Source organism: Myxocyprinus asiaticus, chromosome 17 (assembly GCF_019703515.2).
Source record: "Myxocyprinus asiaticus isolate MX2 ecotype Aquarium Trade chromosome 17, UBuf_Myxa_2, whole genome shotgun sequence".
Classification (NCBI taxonomy): Eukaryota; Metazoa; Chordata; class Actinopteri; order Cypriniformes; family Catostomidae; genus Myxocyprinus; species Myxocyprinus asiaticus.
In genome coordinates this window covers 34,111,766-34,133,885 of record NC_059360.1, presented here as the reverse complement: position 1 = coordinate 34,133,885, position 22,120 = coordinate 34,111,766, and the positions used below count along the sequence as shown (strand labels likewise).

At 37.1% G+C, this 22,120-nt stretch overlaps 2 protein-coding genes across 5 annotated transcripts; one reads left to right on the top strand and one right to left on the bottom strand.

Annotated features, from left to right (window-relative positions):
* The first annotated feature begins 3,085 nt into the window (after positions 1–3,085).
* LOC127454932 (zinc finger protein Pegasus-like) lies at positions 3,086–8,301 on the top strand. 4 transcript variants are annotated; one of them, XM_051722472.1, is made up of 4 exons: positions 3,086–3,429; positions 3,884–4,046; positions 4,334–4,507; positions 6,323–8,301. In XM_051722472.1, the coding sequence occupies exons 2-4, from the start codon at positions 3,914–3,916 to the stop codon at positions 7,270–7,272; spliced, it is 1,257 nt and encodes a 418-aa protein (XP_051578432.1). In that variant the 5' UTR covers positions 3,086–3,429; positions 3,884–3,913; the 3' UTR covers positions 7,273–8,301. The 4 variants fall into 4 exon arrangements, with proteins under 4 accessions (XP_051578432.1, XP_051578429.1, XP_051578433.1 ...); XM_051722469.1 differs by having other exon boundaries at positions 3,864–4,046; XM_051722473.1 differs by lacking the exon at positions 3,086–3,429 and adding an exon at positions 3,447–3,706.
* Positions 8,302–10,712: 2,411 nt separating this feature from the next.
* On the bottom strand, positions 10,713–21,854 carry LOC127454969 (deleted in malignant brain tumors 1 protein-like). Its single transcript, XM_051722498.1, has 24 exons — positions 21,557–21,854; positions 21,082–21,108; positions 20,949–20,975; positions 20,825–20,851; positions 20,449–20,593; positions 19,882–20,066; positions 19,359–19,457; positions 19,188–19,229; positions 18,866–18,964; positions 18,695–18,736; positions 18,384–18,482; positions 17,691–17,732; positions 17,380–17,478; positions 17,209–17,250; positions 16,898–16,996; positions 16,686–16,727; positions 16,375–16,473; positions 15,633–15,659; positions 15,349–15,499; positions 14,210–14,421; positions 12,723–12,898; positions 11,899–12,290; positions 11,212–11,456; positions 10,713–10,837 (listed from the first exon to the last, which is right to left on the bottom strand). Exons 1-24 carry the CDS (start codon positions 21,609–21,611, stop codon positions 10,788–10,790), a joined length of 2,523 nt encoding a protein of 840 aa, XP_051578458.1. The 5' UTR covers positions 21,612–21,854; the 3' UTR covers positions 10,713–10,787.
* Positions 21,855–22,120: the final 266 nt, after the last annotated feature.

The window sequence follows — 22,120 nt, the reverse complement described above, 5'->3', positions numbered from 1 at the left end:
AGTACCTTCTGCTAACTCTTGCTAGAGTTAAATACCTGCTACTGTTACTTGTAATGTCACAAATTAAGCACGTAAAGTCATAGATTTTTATAAAGAGAGAGATGCGCATGCCTCTATCAATCGTAATATTTCACGTAATATTTTTACATTCAAAAAATACATTTAAATTTGTTTCTCTTCCTCTGTACATTTTAACCATCTGAAACAATTTAAAACAAATTTCTGGCTGTGAGGTCAAAAGGTTATTCCTCTTTAAAAAAACGTATCTGTTATTCTGATGTTGACCAAACACACTGATTATGTGAAATATAGCTAAAAATCAAATGAACTATTATCATAATGACAACTATTTTTCGCATGTACTGTTGCACCCACTTCGAAAACAATAACGTTTCATGAAAAGAAGCCCACTTGAAACCCCAATTAATCTTTTTCAACTGACAAATTACTGTCACCCTGCTTGAATTATTTAAAGGGAAGTGGCTTCACAGGAAACCTGAGCATAATTAAATTGCTATAAAATAACATTAGTGTGGACAGGCCATTAGGAAGTGCTGTAATTGACTGCTTCAGGGGTCGTAGTTCAACCCCGCAAGGTCAGGCTGTCCTGCCTGCCTTTGGATCAGTTTACGGCACTTTCTGTTGAAAAACCACACACAGTATATACTGTACCTTACAGTAATTTTCCAGTTTGAGGAAGTCAGTTTGACTTGTTTTGAACAATAATATTCAAAATATTAACCATTCTCATTTGCTAATATAACTGACACTACAGTGAGGGCACTTTGACTCATTTAGATACATCAGATAGCTCACTCCTATGCATAAAAATAAAAAATGACAATTGACCATTACATATATGACTAACATGACAGACAGGCAGGCCTACCTTTCAGTGGATTTTCTTACATGGTCATCACTTGACTTCCTGCGCCATCTAGTGTAGCAAATGCGAAATAAAGCGATTATAGCCCTGTTGAAAGCAGAGGATTGGGTTTAGACATATAAGTATTACCATGTCTTTAACTGTAAAGGAAATTTCTTTGTTTGAGACCACACCATAACTGGATATGTGATATATGATATGACTGAGTAAGGAGTTTTATTTCAAGAGAACTCAAAACTGGAATCCCAATGCTGGTGTAGAATAAAACATAGGCTTAACATACGAAAGTTAACCAAATATTTTACTTGGTGAATATGGTTCGTTTGGTGGTGGTGGTGTGGGAGGGAGTCTAACTCTACAGTAAGGTTATAAATACACTGTTAACATTTTAACCCCCACTGGAGGACAGGTGGGTTGTTCCCTGGTCATCTGAACCTTGATCACAGGCAAAGAGTCGGTAACTGTTATACTAGAACCCTCTCATTACAGCTCTGAAGAGTGTCAGAAGAATACAAAGCTCTGGTTCTAACTGGTCGTTTGTCACACCCTCTTCAATGGTTTTCCTACAAGTGTGACACAAATGGGGCAATGCGATCTGCGGCTAACTTCCCCACTGGTTAAATATTAAACGCTATGAAACATAAATGAGCCAATCCAGCTATTTAAAGTAATGCAATTGGCTCAAGTACTCATCAAATTGCCCGTGACATTTGAATATGGAAATTATCCATGTATTTGGCTAATCTGGTGAAAGGATCATCAATGCCCAATCAATGCAATTGATGCAAAATTTTAGAAGATTTAAGGAATATTGTGGGTTGAATACAAGTTAAGCACAATCGACAGCATTTGTGACATTATGTTGATTACCACAAAAAAAAATATTTCGACTTGTCCCTCCTTTTCTTAACAAAAAGCAAAACTTTGAGGCACTTACAATGGAAGTGAATAGGGCCAATCAGTATATATTAAAGTACTCTTTGTTTTAAAAGTATAGCCACAAGATGTAAACAATATGCAAAATCGCTTACTAACCTTTTCTATGTAAAGTTATATCCAATTTTACTATTTCGTTGCCAGGGCTGTGTAAAGCGGTAAATACTGTAATCCTGAAAAAAAGACAAATTAAACAAATTTACAGCTCAAATAATACACAAGTTTAAACAAAATAATTAATTTAAGGGCTTTTATAAAAAATTATAAGCTTAAAGTTTCTGCCTTTAAACCCTCCAAAAAATAGCCCTATTCACTTCTGTTGTAAATGTATCACTGTTACTTCGATTTTCCCTTCTTTCTTCTTTTTGCTTTAAAGGAATATTCCGGGTTCAATACAAGTTTAGCTCAATCGACAGCATTTATGGCATAATATTGATTACCACAAAAAATAATTTCAACTCATCCATCCTTTTCTTTAAAAAATGCAAAAATCTGGATTCATTCTTACAATGGAAGTGAATTGGGCCAATCTGTAAACGTTAAAATACTCACTGTTTCAAAAGTATAGCCATAAGACATAAACAATATGCATGTAAAAATTATTTAAGTGTTATAAAATTAAGTATTAACCTTTTCTGTGTAAAATGATTGCCAATTTTACAACTTTGTTGCCATGACAATGTTGTCAACAAACCCTAAACCCCCAAAATGACTGTAAAAATTACAATTTAAACAACTTTACGGCTCAAATAATCAATTAGTTTAACAGAAGAATTAATGTAAGTGCTTTTATAAAACTATAAGCTTCACTTTTTTGCCTTTAAACCCTCCAAAAATTGGCCCCATTCACTTGCATTGTAAGTATTTATTTATTTTATTTTATTTTTTTAAAGGAAATGACGGATGATTTGAAATACTTGTTTGTGGTAATCAGCATAATGCCGCAAATGCTGCAGACTGGGCTTAACTCGTATTGAACCCAGAATATTCCTTTAAGAGAAAAAAACAAAAACAATTCACTATACGACTCAACGCAGTTTACACCATTATAAAATGTCTAGCGCAAACTTTTTTCAGTTTTGCATTAATCTCGATTTATAAGGTATATCTAGCAGGGAAGTGTTGTTAAGATACAATAAACAATTATATTACCAGTCGTTTTAAAGCTCGAATTTTCACATTTACAACACCACAGGAACTCTTTGTTCAATCGGCGAAACGAGTCGGAATCATTTCAGCGGCACACCCCCTGCGTGAACCGTCACCCCTGCGGTTTCTTTTGTTTTGATGTCGCAGAGCATCACTTCAGCCCAGCAAAACTCGGCTTTCCCTCTTAGTTTACCAATGACACGGTCCTAAACGACGCAAGGAATATGTTTCAAAAACGTCGGTCTCACAGCCTCTCAAATAGCTTGAATAGTTTGTTTAAAGTCTGTGTTTGACTGAACAGTCTGAATCAGTCGCGCTAATTCGCTAACGTTAGCTGTCAAGTATAACCATGGAGATTTATTTGATCAGATCGTTCATCTGATTTCACCCTAAAGAGCGTGTCGTAGTCAGTACATCCAACAACGGAGTGTGTGCTTTCATTTCTCACATTTGGAAAGGTAACCGTTGTTAGTTATTTCAGTAATAGTACAATGATCATACAAGCTGATCAACATCAACATGCACTCGCTATCATAGCAACGCCTGTTACCCTGCCAACTGGATAACAGCCGGACTAATAGAACTGTTTAGTGTTTAAATAGTGTATAACTGTCACACAGCTATAAGTTATAAGCTCATGGTGTGACAGAGTTGTTTAATGTGCCCGATTGCCTTTGGAAATGTTTTTGTTGAAGAAGCAACTGGCTTATCTGGAGTGAATTCACACTTTACTATGTGAGCTGAACTGCTACTGGATTGCTTGTAAAGTTTTATATAATTGCTGTTTAATGATGGCATCATGTTGTTTCAAAGTATTTTGTTTTGCATGCTACATTTATCACAATACTTTTAAGTTTTATGGATGAGATCCTTGGGTTTGATTTATTTGCAGCTTGTTTGGTCCATTTTAAGACAGCAAAGGAGGACGGTGCAGATCTTTCAATGGGCGAAGAGAAGCCAGAGACGCTGGATTTTGTAAAGGACTTTCAGGAGTACCTGAGTCAGCAGACGCAGCATGTCAACATGATATCTGGCTCAGTCATTGGAGTGAAGGAGACTGGAGACCTCCAAGGAGGTAATGCATAGAGACAGTATTTCTGACTGTTGTTAAAAATGTACTGTTTACAGTTTGTAAAAAAAAAATAAATAATAATTCACAATTTCTGAAGAAGAAGAAGAAAAACTGTATTAAAAAAAAAAAATTCATTTGAAGCATTTATAAATATCTTTACACTTTCGTATGCTTTCGCTTGCATATAGGATTTTTAAAGCAAAACTGATTAATGTTTGGTAGTGTAAAATAATATCTTGATGAGTTCCATGTAAGCCCTATTAATTTTCTATTTAACTTTTGTCTTAAAGAACTTGGTCAGAATGGCCTGGAGCATCCATCAGTGGATATATCCTTGGAAGATAGTTCAGGGATGTTGGTGGATGGCTTTGAGAGGACATATGATGGCAAACTCAAGTGCCGCTACTGCAGCTATGCCACCAGGGGCACCGCACGGCTTATCGAGCACATTCGCATTCACACAGGTAAGCTTGAAGAACTAATACTTTAAAAGAATAGTTCACCCAAAAATGAAAATTATCTCATCATTTACTTACCCTCATGCCATCCCATATGTGTATAGCTTTCTTTCTTCTGCAGCACACAAACGAAGATATTTAGAAGAATATCTCAGCTCTGTAAGTCCACACAATGGAAGTGAATGGTGACCAAAACTTTGAAGCTCCAAATAGCACACAAAGGCAGCATAAAAGTAATCCATATGACTCCAGTGTTTTAATCCATCTGTTTTGGGTGAGAAAAGACCAAAATATAACTCCTTTTAAACTTTTATAAATCTTGACATCAGCAGTCTCCTTGGCGATCATTATTTTAAGTTTGATTACACTTCCTAGCGCCATCTAGCACTCTGAGCATGCATCAAGCACTAGGAAGTGTAATCGAGATTGAAGTCTCTGCAATAGCAAGATTTATATTTTGGTCTGTTCTCACCCAAAACCGGTTGGATTGCTTCAGAAGACATGGATTAAACCACTAGATTCATATGAATAACTTTTATGCTGCCTTTGTGTGCTATTTGGAGCTTGAAAGTGTTGGTCACCATTCACTTGCATTGTATGGACCTACAGAGCTGAGATATTCTTCTAAAAATCTGTGTTTGTGTTCAGCAGAAGAAAGTCATACACATCGGAGATGGCATGAGGGTGAGTAAATGATTTGAGAATTTACATTTCTGGGTGTACTTGGTTTTGGTCTTTAATATAATAAAGCCGCTGAATGCAATAACTTTCGGAAAAAAGGCTCCAAATTTGAAGACCCAAAATGTAATCATTTTTAGTTTTACAACATGGTTCTTTGAAGTTTACATAGTACATTCAAACATACCCAAAATAAAAGGGTTGTAGTTCATGACATGAACCCTGGCCTCTTTTAAAAGAAGACACTTCTTTTTTGTCCAAAAGTCAGGATTACTTAGAAAGCTCAAACTTATTGTAAACTATTTGCAAACAATATTTTCATTAAAAATATGACTATCCTTGTCACAACCTAAAAACACAATGAATTCAAAGCTACAAGTCTTACCATGTTCTAATCTAAGTGCGCTAACTCTCCTACTTTGAGTTTATTGAATCATCTTCTTAGACAATGTCAAATACATTTTCTAAAGGGCTACTTCATAACCACATTCATTAAATTCATTCACAATATGCACACATTTGCTCTTTTTATTATGCCTACTATGCTGAAACTGCTCCGGTAATGTTGTCTTGTCACATTCAATATTAAGAATGACATTACGAGTCACATACTGTACATAAAAAGGGTTTGCATCCTTGGAAATTACTGTCGGTCAGTATAACGTTTCTATTGTAAAATAGTGGGGAAAATATAGCAGTTTAGCTGCTTACATCTTACATGGCACTGATACTCTTAACCTGAACTGCTGATTTTGCTAAAATGTCATGCTGGAACAATTCCCCATTAGCTTCTATTAAAAAGGTGGAACCCCATTTTTTTATATGATTGGCCATCTCACACAACATTGACGAGCAGTGTTAGACAACTCAGCACTCTTAAAAAAATAAATAATAAAAATAAAAAAAAAAACTTTTTTAACCATAATGTAACCCCTGCAACAGCTTAGTGACATCTAGGCAGTGGCGCGTAATGGACTGGATTAGAACAGCAACAATTATATACATTTTGACATCTGATTATTGGTGGGGACAGGGTTACACAGAACTTTTCTTCCTTTGGGGTGTGTGGCCCTGCCCGGCCCAGTTATAGATGCACTTTAGCCACAACAAGCTCAAAAAAAGTTCTCTCTCTTTCTCCTACAGGTGAAAAACCCCACAGATGCCACCTGTGTCCTTTTGCATCAGCCTACGAGCGTCACCTGGAGGCGCACATGCGCTCTCACACGGGCGAGAAGCCTTACAAGTGTGAGCTCTGCTCCTTCCGTTGCAGTGATCGCAGTAACCTTTCTCATCACCGTCGTCGTAGACACAAACTCCTGCCCATGAAGGGTGCACGTTCAACTCTCTCTCACAGAAAGATGCTCAGTGTCCTGCAGAAGAGAGGAGGCTCTTTGGGTTATGGCCGCCGGCTGCTCATCAACCTCAGCCCACCGTCTATGGTGTTGCAAAAGCCCAGCTCTGAGCAGCACCACTTGGGTGACTTCGGTCATGATCTCCCTTCTCATGCCCACCTCCATCAGGAGGCCTATAACGGTCTAGGGAAGGATCCACAAACTAGTGGAGCAATTGGAGTTGGCTCCAGGGAGGACCAGGACATGGCATTGGACAACCCTTTGAACCAGCTTTCTACTTTGGCAGGTCAACTTTCCAGCATTCCACCAGAAGATCAGGGAGCCCCAGTATCTCCTGGAGCAGAATCTCTACCGGATGAGAAACCCACATTCCTTGTCCAGCAGCCTGTTACGGCACCCGCTGCTGTCTCTGTCAGTGCAGCCCAGGCTTCTTCTCCCATCACGCCTGAGCCCAGACCAGCTGCTCACAGTGGCTGCAGCCCAGGGGTGGGACCCTGCAGCGAGAGAACCAGCACTCCCAGTGGCACCAACAGCCAGCCAGGGACACCCAATCCAGTACAGGATCCCCAGATGCTGCACCACTGTCCCCACTGTCACATATATTTCCCTGACAACATCCTCTACACCATTCACATGGGCTGCCATGGTTATGAGAACCCTTTTCAATGTAACATATGTGGACACATGTGCAGAAACAGTTATGACTTTGCCTGTCACTTTGCAAGAGGCCATCACAAATAAAGACACATGCAACCGGTCTGGGTGTTGCTGGCATCTTCTTTGTCCCATTATAGAATAATGGAATTCTAGTATTTGGAACATTCCAAAGACAACATTGGATGACCATGTTTTGTATAGCTTATGTCTATGTTTATTTAACTGATATTGACATGTTAGGCTGAAGTGAACCAGTTTTGGAGTGTAAAGTTTGGTCTTTAAAAGGGTAGAAACGTGGATACTAATTTTTAATGGTGTCCTTCACTTCAGAAGTCATCTCAGATTTCTCCAGTTGGAGATCCTGGGGAATTTACTTAACTTTGCAGTTATTCAGAACACAACACACCCTCATAGATTTAGCCTCAAATCTGTGTTATAAGTGCCAGAGATCAGTAATCAGTGCCTACAGTTATTTTCTGAAAGTTGAAGAATTTTTTTTATTTTTTTTATTTATTTTTTTTACATTTGGAATTCAGTGACATGAAAGACAATACATTTTATGGCTACTCTTAACGTTTTATATATACTGTAGAAAAATGGCATTGCCAAATTTAATAATTCTGCTCCTCATATAATAAATGATTAATTATTAAAAATGATTATTTGTCTATTGGTTAAGAGAGCTGCATTATTTTAACTTAAATCGACATGGTTGAGATTAAAAACGAATTTATGTAGCACAAGTAAGTTGGCTGTAGTGTCCCATAAGATTGTTGTTCAAATGTATCATTTTACTGTAGAGGCCCGGGATCCTTTCCTTCCTTAGAACCATAGCACATGGCTGTATACACTGTTTTCGTGAAGCAGTGTGAACACACGGATACGTTAAAAACTCAATTCTCTCTATCTCTTTCATTCTCTTTCCTGCATTACTACCACCAGTGCCATGCTGTAAATGTTATTTGTAATGTTTCTGGAAACATCTGTGGTGCTACAAATAAACTTTTATATGCCTGTCTGCATAATGAACTAAATTAACAGATAAGTATTGTATAAAATGTTATGGTGAATTTGATGTTGGATGTCAATAAACCTGAATAGGTTTGATGAGCACTTGCAATGTTGTGCTTGTCCTGTCATTTAATTTTCAAAACATTATATAGCTACGTTTTATGTTTTTTGCATTTTCCAGATTGCTTTTATTGCTTGTACAGTTAGTAGAGCATGAGTGCAAGCCTTCATATATGTTAAAGGAAAAGTTCACTCAAAAATGAAAATTCTCTCATCAATTTACTTACCCTCATGCCATCCCAGATGTGTAGAACTTTCTTCTGCAGAACACAAATGAAGATTTTTAGAAGAATATCTCAGCTCGGTTGGTCCATTCAATGCAAGTGAATGGTGGCCAGAATTTTGAAGCTCCAAAAAGCACATGAAGGCAGCATAAAATAAATCCATATGATTCCAGTGGTTAAATCCATGTCTTCAGAAAATATATGATAGGTGTGGGTAAGAAACAGATAAATATTTAAGTTCTTTTTTACTATAGTTGTCCACTTTCACTTCCTTCTTCTTTTGTTTTTGGCGATTTGCATTCTTCATGCATATCGCCACCTACTGGGCAGGGAGGAGTATTTAGAGTAAAAAAAAAAAAATCCTTAAATATTGATCTGTTTCTCACCCACACCTATAATATTGCTTCTGAAGACATTACCACTGAAGTCATATGGATTACTTTTTTGCTGCCTTTATGTGCTTTTTGGAGCTTCAAAATTCTGGCCACCATTCACTTGCATTAAGTGGACCAACAGAGCTGAAATATTTTTCTAAAAATCCTTGTTTTCTGCAGAAGAATGAAAGTCATACACATCTGGGATGGCATGAGGGTGAGTAAATTGATGAGAGAATTAGCATTTTTGAGTGAACTTCCTTTAAGACCCTCATTTCAACTGAAGGAAAAGTTGAATATCTTGCATAAGAGCTCCATCTGGTCTGCATGTAGTAGCATTTTAAAGAAAGTACTATTGCAAGCTCAACTTCTTACGTTACAATGTGTGTTTGTTATAGATTTAGCATTTTAAAAATGAATTTAGTTTTGACACATGCCATTAAGACCGTTCTTAAAGTCAGTGTTGTTGAAATTTAAGTTACATTGTCTTTGCAGTTACACTGCCAGTTTGTCCAAGTAGTCCTTCACCTTTTTTGGTTTTGTCATATGAGACAAATGCTGTAAAAATGCTGTCATTTCCTCACCCACCAGTTCTAGGGCTAGAAACCCAAGCTATATCTCTGAAAATTGAAACAAATGCACCGCCCTTTTGTCATGGGAAAAACCAAATGTGTGTTTGTGGGCACACGCATGCACTAAAGTCACTATAAAATATTGTGTTTTTAGTCAGGAAATTTCTCAAAAACATTATATTGTTAAATGAGACAGTAGGTCATTAAATGCCTTAAAGTAGTAAAATCAACCCTTACATTACAAGCATGCATTTTGCATTTTCACAAATTGTATTCAGCATAAAAAAGTGAGTGAAATGTTAATACCACAATCAACATGAATCTCTTAGTATTTGGTATGTCTCACTTTTGCTTTATTGACAACATGCACTTGAACTGGCATGGACTCCACATGATCTATGTTAGCTAATCATGATTTTAGAATGTTCCAAAGGGCATCTTGTGTGCTTCAATGTAAGCAAGTAAATATTTTGTAGTAAGGAGTTAACATCACAAATTTGCTGGTTTTGATGAGTGGCCTAAGAATAGGGCAGAATCTGATGTGTTTCTAAAGTTTTTTTAGAAGATTTTATTATTATTATTATTTTGCAACATCCTAATCATTTCTGATATTTTCAATGTGGTCTCAGACCTGTGGTCTCTGTCAATTTTGGACCCCATTGTTTATCCAAAGTATTTAATGGCAATAAATGTCAGTGGTATTGTGAGTTATGCACACCATTACTGATGCATGTTTTATAAAGCTGTCTAATTTTGGGGGGATGTTTTACAGCACTCTTCATAGCACAAATGCTCAGCTCTCAGGACAGATTGCCCCATTTGCAGATAGAGAGATAAAGAGAGATCTCACTTCAGAAAATCTGATGCTCATCTATGTGTAGTTATTTGTAGTTCAAATGTTCATGTTTCTTCTCCTTGGTTATTCTGAATGTGGCTCGCTGTACATGGTGGAGGGCTCAAGCTCGAGACTCGACCTGAGCTCTGAACACCCCCCACCCCACCCCACAACCGGACTTTACTTGAGTTAAGTAATAAGTAGGCAGAATGTGGAGGAGGGATGCCGGAAGAATTGTCGCAGCAGTTTATGTATGTTTACTCTGCCATAGTGATTGATCGGATTAAATGATCATGCTCCTCCCGAACTTTGTTTGTAAACTCCATTTGTACATCTTTATGTACGTACATACAAACCTTGCAAAGATTAGCTAAAAAATGACAGCACAAATATTGAGACTTGCCTTTCATTAATGTTTTAATGAATTAAAGAAAACAATATTTCTGATCAGTTTGCTCAGGAAGGATGATGGGTTGTGATTAATGATAAATATTAGAAAATCAAGATGATGCTGAGGAACAGATCACTCTGCTGTCTCAATATTCTCAGGCTGCTTCAAAGCAGGTGTCCCTTCTGCACAAAAATAAACAGAGGGATAATGGTTATAGTTATAACAATCGGAATAGCAGTACTTCACACTAGGACAGGTAGAGATGATGCAAGAAATTAGAGCAATATTTCACAACTTCATCAAAAGTGTAATTATTATTAAGTAAATAAAAGACTTGTCACACTATAATTCAGTGTCCGAATTAATCTTTAAAGTGGGTGTATGAATCCTAATAATAAAAACCATCATGAGACAAAGACATCCAAATTAGATTTGGGGAATATTACATTTAATGTAAGAATTTGTTTTTACATTTTTTTTAAGAAATGCAATATTTTCAAAAAGAGGATTTAAATATTTAAAACTGCTATTTTTGAAACCCAGAGAGACCTCTGACCTTTGAGTTTAATTGGCCCCAGTATTACAGTGTTGGTGTGGTAGGTAGTGTCAAGGGATCTCCTGCGGCGCTTACGGCAACCTTGGCGACAGCGAGAGTTGTAATCGTTGTCAGGGCAGATGATCACTTTACACTGCAGGTACACATAGGCGTGAGTACGAAGGAACTTGAAAGCCTGGAAATGGAACTGAGCAAAGTAGTGCTGACCATTGGTGTAAGAATAGTATGTGCTGTCTCTGGCACATCTAAAAAGATAAGAGAAAGAGAAAATTTACATTACAACTACATTCAAAACTGTCTATATTTTCCACTGATTATGGCATCTGTAATTCATCAAATGATGATCAAAAGATGGAGAAGAATGTTATAACCATGCATATCCTAAAACACAATTTATTTGAGCACGCTTTCATTTTTATTTTAAGTGAATCGAGTAAATTCTCTGGATCACAGTTGTGGTGCAATGCTGTACAATCCAAGTAAAATGCTGCAATCTCGACAACCTAGACCTCAGAATCGAACCGCAAGTTGGTGCGTGTAAATGCATGGTGCAAATTGCACTCAGCACTAAAGTTTTGAACGTTTTTGCATGTTTACCTGATTTGCATATTTGCTTAAGTGAACTGAGTGCTAAAACAATGCAGACAAACAAACAAAAACACCTCATTCTGAAAGGTTTGGTCTTACCCATCACGCAGCAGGTCATAGGAGCGGGTTTTGAAGTCATCGGCATATGGAGATGCTACACAAGTGTCCAGGAAGAGATCTAATGTGTCGTCATATCGGTCTAGCTTAACCATAGCATACATGTACTGGTTAAGGGTCACCTCGTATGGAGAGTCGTAAATTTGTTGGGTAAAACTGCTGGAGGTGTAGAAGGCTATGCTTGCATTGAAACGGCCCATTCCAGTGATGTTGGCATTGATATTCTCTTTGGCCTTGTAGAAAATCTCCACCATGGTGTCTGGCTCCATTCGGCAGCCCACATGCAGTAGGAACTGTGACTGACGTGTGATCTCTCCTGACTGAGACTGAGACGCACGCACATTATTGGTGTAGGTCACATAACCATTCATCATCTAGAGAGGGAGAGAGAGAGTGAGCAATGTCGTATAGTACACAGATAAAATCTGCCAAATTATCACAAAATAATCCCCAAGTATTGAGACCTGGGCCTTGTCCTCTTGTGTGCCAATGTGGGAGAGGTTTATGTTTTGCTTCTCAGCACAAAGAGACCAAAGTTGACCATATGGGACCAAAAATCTGTGATCTCCATATTTATACTGCTGACTAACTTTACTGACAAATTATGTGTGCATTTAATCCAAGAAACTTCAGGTCAAGGGAGCAATTGCAGTTTTCTCTCCCAGTATATAATGTATGAAAGGCTGATAAAAGGAGTACATATAACTGATTTTCAGTTTTGGCAATAGAAAACAAAGCTGCTTTTATATATATATCTCTGCACCAGATTCAGCATTAGAACCATCTGGCACATGTGTAGATCATACCTCTTTGCCGGTCCCACATGTGTCAAGAGGGAAGTGAAATACAACTTCAGTACTGGTAATTGTGGGTCTGCAAAGATGGTCATCCACATAAAGGTCATTTCCACTAAATCCAAGTGAGTTCAGGTAAGATGTTTGAATGACAATGACCATGTTGTCTGAGGAACAGTCAACGCGACCTGCAGAATAAAGGATTTAATTCCTTTAATGAAATTTTGTGCTTTTAAAGAATGAATGTTACACTTGATAAGTGATTCGATTTTATCTAGCTTTCAATTCATGCTTAACCACCAGTGGCAGTAGCATCGCAAAAAACAAAGCTATCAGTTTAAATACAGTTACAGTGTTAGGTGTAATCTCATTCCAAATAATTAGTAACTGTAATCAAATTACTTTTAGTCAAAAGTAGAGCATCACATTTTAAAGTTGTGTAACCAGATAACAGCTTACTTTACTGTGACTAACTTTAAAGTCCATTACTTGGGTTACACATATTTTAAATAATATATTATTAATGTAGAATATATTTAAAACATGAAATATGTTCATATGCATGACTGTGTTTCTGTGACAGCTAAGAGTCACTAATAAGTCATGAAGGGAGAAGTGTTTGGTGCTGAGTATATGATTTGTGACAATGATCAAGAGAAAATACAGACATTTGAATTTGTTGAGTGGAAAAAGCATACTTTCCCCATGAAGTAATAAGTTGTATAAGAATCATTTGTAGTGCATTACTTTATTGAGTAACTTACCCAACACTGTTATCAGTAGCGGGGTGGTAATGGTGGTAGTTTTTAAATCATGTATGTTTTTAGAAGCAAAGCTAGTTAAATGACAATATTTCCTATTCCACTGTATAGAATCAGAACTAACAATTTCCAATTTGCGAATGAATCACTCTTGTGAGTTAGTTCATTTCAGTGAATTGATAAAATGGTAGCAAATCGGTTAGCGATTTAGTCTGAATCATTCAGACAGCTTAATCACGCACTGAATTGTTTGGAGTGGTTTCTCACTCAGTTAAAGAGTGAAGGATACTTTAAACCACTTAGGACAAAAAGTGTGCTAGATGAAGTGGATATTTACGTCCAATCAATTGAAACCAAACCTTCAAATACATATTGTTTATCAGCGATGAAGGTCTTAAAGCACCTGCATGGGTAGCTTGTAAACGACTCAGTACTACAAGTAAAGACACTACACAAACACACCATGGCATTACAATGTTCTTAGAAAAGTACCATGACAAAATCTTATTCTTTAAGTACCTTGGAGAACAATGTACCAAATATGGTACTATTGTATCTACTTTCTCGAAGCTTTCAGTTTTGCTTAGCTAATTTTTCTGCTATTTTTTCGCTGAGCTAAATTTCTATTTTTTGTAGCTTAGCTAGCTACATTCTTCTGTAGCTTGCCCAACGTTGTTAACCACAGACATATTTATAACATAATGTGTACTACAATACATTTCCTTCCCAGGGAATTACCTTGATCTGCGGTGAGAGAGCTAGTGAATAGGGCCTTAAAACCATGGCTGACACCAGAGTAGTCACTTCTGAAGAGAACAGTCAGGTATCGTGAAGATGAGTGGAAGGCCTGATGCGTGGTGTCATTGAAGCAGACCTGTCCCAGCAGTGGATAACTAGTGGAAGAGCCATCATATATAGAGATGTAGTCACAGTTACAGCAGCGCTCCAATCTGAAAGAACCAGAGACCGGCAGTATGGTGAGGCCACTGATACTTTAAAGGTGCCTCTAAAAATGCCTCTGAAACCTTTTTTTAAACCTGAAAGGTTTACATCTAAAAAATATCATAGTCCATAATAGTGCTTTTTGAAAAATATGAATCATGTACACTTTAAAATCATGTACACTCTCATGTGATGAAAAATCCTGTCATCATTTGCCTAATAATAGCTGGGCTGCCTCAGAGTAATACCCCAATTATTGGAAACTTTCACTCCTGGAATAAATTAATTATGGCTGACTGCAAAATAGGGCATTTCTAGAACAGAATCTGTAAAAGTTTTGTTCTTGTGTCATGCTGCATCCATGCCACTAGGTGTCAGTCCAAGTCAGAGATGACAGCCATATTGGCCAGCACCACGCCACAGTTTTCAAACTGGTGGGTGCCAGAGCATGTCAGGGAAGGCTGACAAATGATAAATAATGATAAATTCACCAAGAAAAATCAAAAGATAAATAAATACTGAGGTGGAACGCTGTGTCCTCCCAGACACGGGTGGAACGTTGTTATGGAACATACGCGACACAGACGGGTTAAGTCATTGCGCACCGTCTCCAGGACGTGAGCGGGGACCGAGTTGGGGTGGCAAAGCTCATTTGTAGGGTGGCAACTGCCCTGCATCCATGTACCGGTTGCAGTCTCCTCTACTACAATGTCACTTGTAATTGCTCCCCCCTACAGTTTGTCAATGGTAATGCAGGAACAAATTCAATAAAATTGTGAAAAAAATCCTCCATTATAAAAATGGTATTGTGATACCATACTGTATCTTACAAATCATCGCTCAAAGATTGTATATTGAACTGCAGGCTCCTCTCTTTAAGGTAAACATTATTTTACCTTCACTGAACCATCAGTTACAGCTGATCTCCCACTTACTGCACATCAGTAAATGACAGGAAGATCCTCTGGCCTTGCTGAGCAGAGAGATACCACACACAGTAGGCATTGTCATGATAATAATTGGGATAATTGGGAGTGGAAAATAGCCCAGAACCATACAGGTGTCCTCCACACTCAGGGTGATAGTCTGGAGGTCAGAAGAAATCAGCATGTTTTATAGTAAGCTTATGGTTACAGAAAGTGGCTAACATCAGAACCAGATAAAATATAGTAGGTATGTGAATTTAGATATTACAAATTCAACGGTGGGACAGCAGTACCTGTTGTTGTGGAAACTGGGCAATACCCTGAGTAAAAGGGACAAAGAATGAAACTGGATTAGTATGACCAAGAAGTGTCAATGTGAATGAGATTTGAGAGCTGCTGTGGATTTTCTTTTTTTGTGTGTGTGTGTGAATACATTAAATTTGCTCTGTTCCTCACACAAAGCTATCGTATGGCTTCAGAAGACAATAAATGAGCAAATGATGGTCCAGGAACATGACCAGACATATGGGTTCATTTTATTTTTGTTTATCATATTGGAATAAATGTCATATTCTGACACATCAGTGATGTTTAGCAAGACCCTGGTAACTGTATGCTTTTTCTTTCTTTTTCTTTTTCTTTTCTTTTTTTTTTTTTTTTTTGAACAATATGAGGGTGAGTTCATTTTTGGTTGGACTCTCTTTTATTTAGGCAAGCATGATTTTGTCTAAACAATGGCTAATGTGCTCTTCAACTTTTCTGTATTTTAACAAATCATCATAATACAGGTCCAAAGGCTTGTCAGTCATATTGGGACAGTTTAGTCTTGATTCATTTCTGACACACAGAAAACTGTCACATCTGTAAATAACAACAATAAATGAGCAAATGATGGTCCAGGAACATGACCAGAATATGGGTATATTTTAATTTTTTGTTTATCATATCAGTATAAATGTAATATTCTGACACATCCATGATGTTTCATAAGAGACTGGGCAAGTTTTAACTGATATCTGATTTTGAGGAACTTACAGTAAAAGTCATGACAACAGTTTCCATAGTACTGACAGGAGCTGGAGCATGAACAGCTGCCGAGGTGGTATCCACAGTTATACCTGCAGGAGGGGGAAGCTAGAAGAGAAAGGAATAGATTTGACTTATGATGTCATTATGATGTCAAAACATGTGTGTTTGGGTCAATTCATTGATTATTGAATACATTTAATAACAAGTGCAAAGCTGGACTAATTACTGCCCCTGCAAAAGTTGAAGTACATTCTACTTATCTTATTTAATGTCATTAATGTCACTTTAATTCAGCTTTAGCTCAAAGGCAACAGCACCTGTTGTCGTGTCTGGCAAGTCAGTTGACGCTGAGCAGTAGCCTGTGTAAAGGAAAGAGATAAAGCTGAAGGGGGAATAAAACTTACACCACACGTCTGCATTGGTTCAGCAAAATCCATTTTATCAAAGGAAATACAGTGATTCATGTGCTCAACACAAGAAAGATTTGTGTAGTATTTCGTCTTAAAGTTTCTGTCAGAGAGGAACTCACTGTAGTAGTCATGACAACAGTTTCCATAGTACTGACAGGAGCTGGAGCATGAACAGCTGCCGAGGTGGTATCCACAGTTATACCTGCAGGAGGGGGAAGCTAGAAGAGAAAGGAATAGATTTGACTTATGATGTCATTATGATATCAGTACATGTGTTATTGGGTCAATTCATTGATTATTGAATACATTTAATAACAAGTGCAAAGCTGGACTAATTACTGCCCCTACAAAAGTTGAAGTACATTCTACTTATCTTATTTAATGTCAATAATGTCACTTTAATTCAGCTTTAGCTCAAAGGCAACAGCACCTGTTGTTGTGTCTGGCAAGTCAGTTGACGCTGAGCAGTAGCCTGTGTAAAGGAAAGAGATAAAGCTGAAGGGGGAATAAAACTTACACCACACGTCTGCATTGGTTCAGCAAAATCCATTTTATCAAAAGAAATACAGTGATTCAAAGTTTCTGTCAGAGAGGAACTCACTGTAGTAGTCATGACAACAGTTTCCATAGTACTGACAGGAGCTGGAGCATGAACAGCTGCCGAGGTGGTATCCACAGTTATACCTGCAGGAGGGGGAAGCTAGAAGAGAAAGGAATAGATTTGACTTATGATGTCATTATGATGTCAATACATGTGTGTTTGGGTCAATTAATTGATTATTGAATACATTTAATAACAAGTGCAAAGCTGGACTAATTACTGCCCCTACAAAAGTTGAAGTACATTCTACTTATCTTATTTAATGTCAATAATGTCACTTTAATTCAGCTTTAGCTCAATGGCAACAGCACCTGTTGTCGTGTCTGGCAAGTCAGTTGACGCTGAGCAGTAGCCTGTGTAAGGAAAGAGATAAAGCTGAAGGGGTAAGAAAACTTTCACCACTTGTCTGCATTGGTTCAGCAAAATCCATTTTATCAAAGGAAATACAGTGATTCATGTGCTCAACACAAGAAAGATTTGTGTAGTGTTTCGTCTTAAAGTTTCTGTCAGAGAGGAACTCACTGTAATAGTCATGACAACAGTTTCCATAGTACTGACAGGAGCTGGAGCATGAACAGCTGCCGAGGTCGTAACCACAGTTATACCAGCAGGAGGGGGAAGCTAGAAGAGAAAGGAATAGATTTGACTTATGATGTCATTATGATGTCAATACATGTGTGTTTGGGTCAATTAATTGATTATTGAATACATTTAATAACAAGTGCAAAGCTGGACTAATTACTGCCCCTACAAAAGTTGAAGTACATTCTACTTATCTTATTTAATGTCATTAATGTCACTTTAATTCAGCTTTAGCTCAATGGCAACAGCACCTGTTGTCATGTCTGGCAAGTCAGTTGATGCTGAGCAGTAGCCTGTGTAAAGGAAAGAGGTAAAGCTGAAGGGGGAATAAAACTTACACCACTTGTCTGCATTGGTTCAGCAAAATCCATTTTATCAAAGGAAATACAGTGATTCAAAGTTTCTGTCAGAGAGGAACTCACTGTAGTAGTCATGACAACAGTTTCCATAGTACTGACAGGAGCTGGAGCATGAACAGCTGCCTAGGTGGTATCCACAGTTATCCCTGCAGGAGGGGGAAGCTAGAAGAGAAAGGAATAGATTTGACTTATGATGTCATTATGATGTCAATACATGTGTGATTGGGTCAATTAATTGATTATTGAATACATTTAATAACAAGTGCAAAGCTGGACTAATTACTGCCCCTACAAAAGTTGAAGTACATTCTACTTATCTTATTTAATGTCAATAATGTCACTTTAATTCAGCTTTAGCTCAAAGGCAACAGCACCTGTTGTCGTGTCTGGCAAGTCAGTTGACGCTGAGCAGTAGCCTGTGTAAAGGAAAGAGATAAAGCTGAAGGGGGAATAAAACTTTCACCACATGTCTGAATTGGTTCAGCAAAATCCATTTTATCAAAGGAAATACAGTGATTCAAAGTTTCTGTCAAAGAGGAACTCACTGTAGTAGTCATGACAACAGTTTCCATAGTATTGACAGGAGCTGGAGCATGAACAGCTGCCGAGGTGGTATCCACAGTTATACCTGCAGGAGGGGGAAGCTAGAAGAGAAAGGAATAGATTTGACTTATGATGTCATTATGATGTCAATACATGTGTGATGTACACATTATCGGGTCAGTTAATTGATTATTGAATACATTTAATAACAAGTGCAAAGCTGGACTAATTACTGCCCCTACAAAAGTTGAAGTACATTCTACTTATCTTATTTAATGTCAATAATGTCACTTTAATTCAGCTTTAGCTCAAAGGCAACAGCACCTGTTGTCGTGTCTGGCAAGTCAGTTGACGCTGAGCAGTAGCCTGTGTAAAGGAAAGATATAAAGCTGAAGGGGTAAGAAAACTTACACCACATGTCTGCATTGGTTCAGCAAAATCCATTTTATCAAAGGAAATACAGTGATTCAAAGTTTCTGTCAGAGAGGAACTCACTGTAGTAGTCATGACAACAGTTTCCATAGTACTGACAGGAGCTGGAGCATGAACAGCTGCCGAGGTGGTATCCACAGTTATCCCTGCAGGATGGGGAAGCTAGAAGAGAGAGAAACTGATATTACCCATAATGCTATTACAAGTAGGAATACAAACGATTATTAAGCCACTGTCATTATTGACAATAAGTTACTAGTGACCTGAAATAGAAAACCAGAGAATGGTTTGAATGCATATAGCTGTTAATGTGAAAGTGCAGGTCACATTATTGATATGTGTATACATTTAGTTTAAAGAACAGAGCTGTATAAATTATTGCCCTTAATAATGTGTTTGTACATTCAACTAATCCCATATAAAGCGAATGTGTGTTAAAATCTGAAGACAGACAATTGATAGGAAATCTAGAGAACAGAGAAAATTATTTTATGATGACATTAATACATGAGTGACTAGTAAGAATAATCACAGTACAAGTAATAGTAATCACAGATCAAGTTAAAGATTACTTTGGATGACATACATGTAAAGACCCATTCTGCTCGAAATCCTCTTTGTGTTACACTTCCATCGCTGTAGAAAACCACAGTCAGGTCATTCCTGGTGGAGTTAAAGGAGTATCTCCTGTTTTCCCGCAGTTCTCCCAGTAAAGGTTCGAGAGAAGAAGGACCATCAAACACTCTAATGTAGTCACAGCATTTTTCCAAACTAGTCACAAGCAACAACAAAAAATTAGTTTTTTGTATAAGGTTTTTACCATATTAATGTTTTGTCAACAATATACAGGCATTTATACAGCAGTTGCTTGTGATATCACTCTGTGTTCTCAAAATGCTTCACAAAATCTTTTTCTGACAAAAGTAGATATTTTCAATTGTACAAATACACTTGCACATTTTCAGTGTTGTAAAAACATTAAAGAATTCCACATATTCCATGTATTTTAAATGTTTTGACATCTTTCTAAGAGATTTTACAAATCAAGTTTTAAGAGAATTACATATTTCATATGCCAAAATTAAGAGATTGATTTCATTTGCTGGTATAAGAAAAAATAGAATAAGAGGCAAATAAAAAAAAAGTGTCCTACTCAATATATGTGAAGGTCAATAACACAGTCATTGTCCCTGTGCTATGAATGGTCCATGAGCATTGTGCATTGTTGGGGTAGTTATGAGGGTACTGAGGGCTGAAAAATTCACCCATCCTGTCTGTCATGTAGCCACCACATGGGGCTTCACATAGAAAAGGAAAACAGAGCATAAAACAATTGTAACAACTTAAATGCAGACACACAGAGACCAGAAAGGAAGAATTGATGAAGAATTGTCCAATCAAAAAACAAAATACTCAAATATTACATAGATACTGTTTTACAACTGTTGACTATTGGTTAGCAGACATGAATGTGATAAAGTAATAATAAAAAGCTGTGATTTTATGGTTACAAATGTCTTCATATATACCTGCAGAAGGATCCAGCATTGCAGATTCTGTAACAAATTAATAGTTTGTGCATTGAGGTTTCAATATTATATCAAAATATGCACAAGAAAACTAAAATCTCTTACAATTTTATAGCATAACTACCTGTGTTCCACTGCCATTCGGTTGTTGCTGTACAAAAACAAATGAATATTTCATGTGAATTAATTTGTTTCAAAGTTATATCAAAATATGCACAATAAAACTCAAATCACATGCAATGTTGTAGGATATTTACTTGTGTCCCATGGCCATTTGGGTGTTGCTGTAATGTGACACATAGACATGACATTTAATGTTAACTTTTTGCTCTGTAAACACTGTGTATTACTGTAAATGCATTCAAATGAGCAGCAGTGATATGACCTAAACATGGCAGTCCCCAAAATGCGGCCCACCAAGTGTAGAATAAAACAGCCTTTTCTAGGCCCCTAATATGACAGGAGTATTAATTTCATGTAAATCCTTTTTAAACATTTTTTTCATAAAAGCAGTATTTTGTTTCATTGTGTGTAAAAATATTGTATTTTAATGAGGACAAAACCTATTTAATGAATGTCTAAATGCCTTTAGCCCTTGATTAGAGTCAGCACTACAAAATAAATACTGTAAATACATACCATCAAATCATTTGAGCAAAACATCATGTTCAAGCAAGCAGCTGTTGTTGCATGAATTTATTTTTCTCCAAAGCCAGTGAAGGATATTCTTACCTTGAAAGCCTTTAGCAGTCAGAAGCAGACAGAGTAGGACAGTTAGAGCTCCCATCTTTCCCTTCTGATCAAGTTTGTCTTCAACCTTTCAACCTTCACTTTTATAGTCAAAACCAGCCAAAGGAGGATTTCCTTATGACACATCAATATCCTGGAGACTGTGTTGGAAAAAAAAGCTATACAACTGCATAATTGTGGAAAAGACACAGCTGGATGTTAAGTGACTCTTGCGGCTTTAATTTATGGACATATCTGTTGACTCAAAGTTTGTGATTATAGGGTGATCAGAGACTGCAAATATAAGATGGTAAATAAAAAACTGTATTAGAGTTATTGTAAACATTATTTAGTACAATTTCTACTTTGGATGTTCTACTTTGGTTCAACTCATCTTCTGTGTCTGAAATTAATTTTCTTTTTGTTATGTATAATTAGATAATTTTTTTGAGTGTAGTATATTTTTAAAGAGTATACTTTGAAATCTTCTCTATCTACTAATTTTGTAATGAATGTTCGCCATTCCTATCTGTTACATTTGCATTAGACTAGGTGATGGGAAAGTGA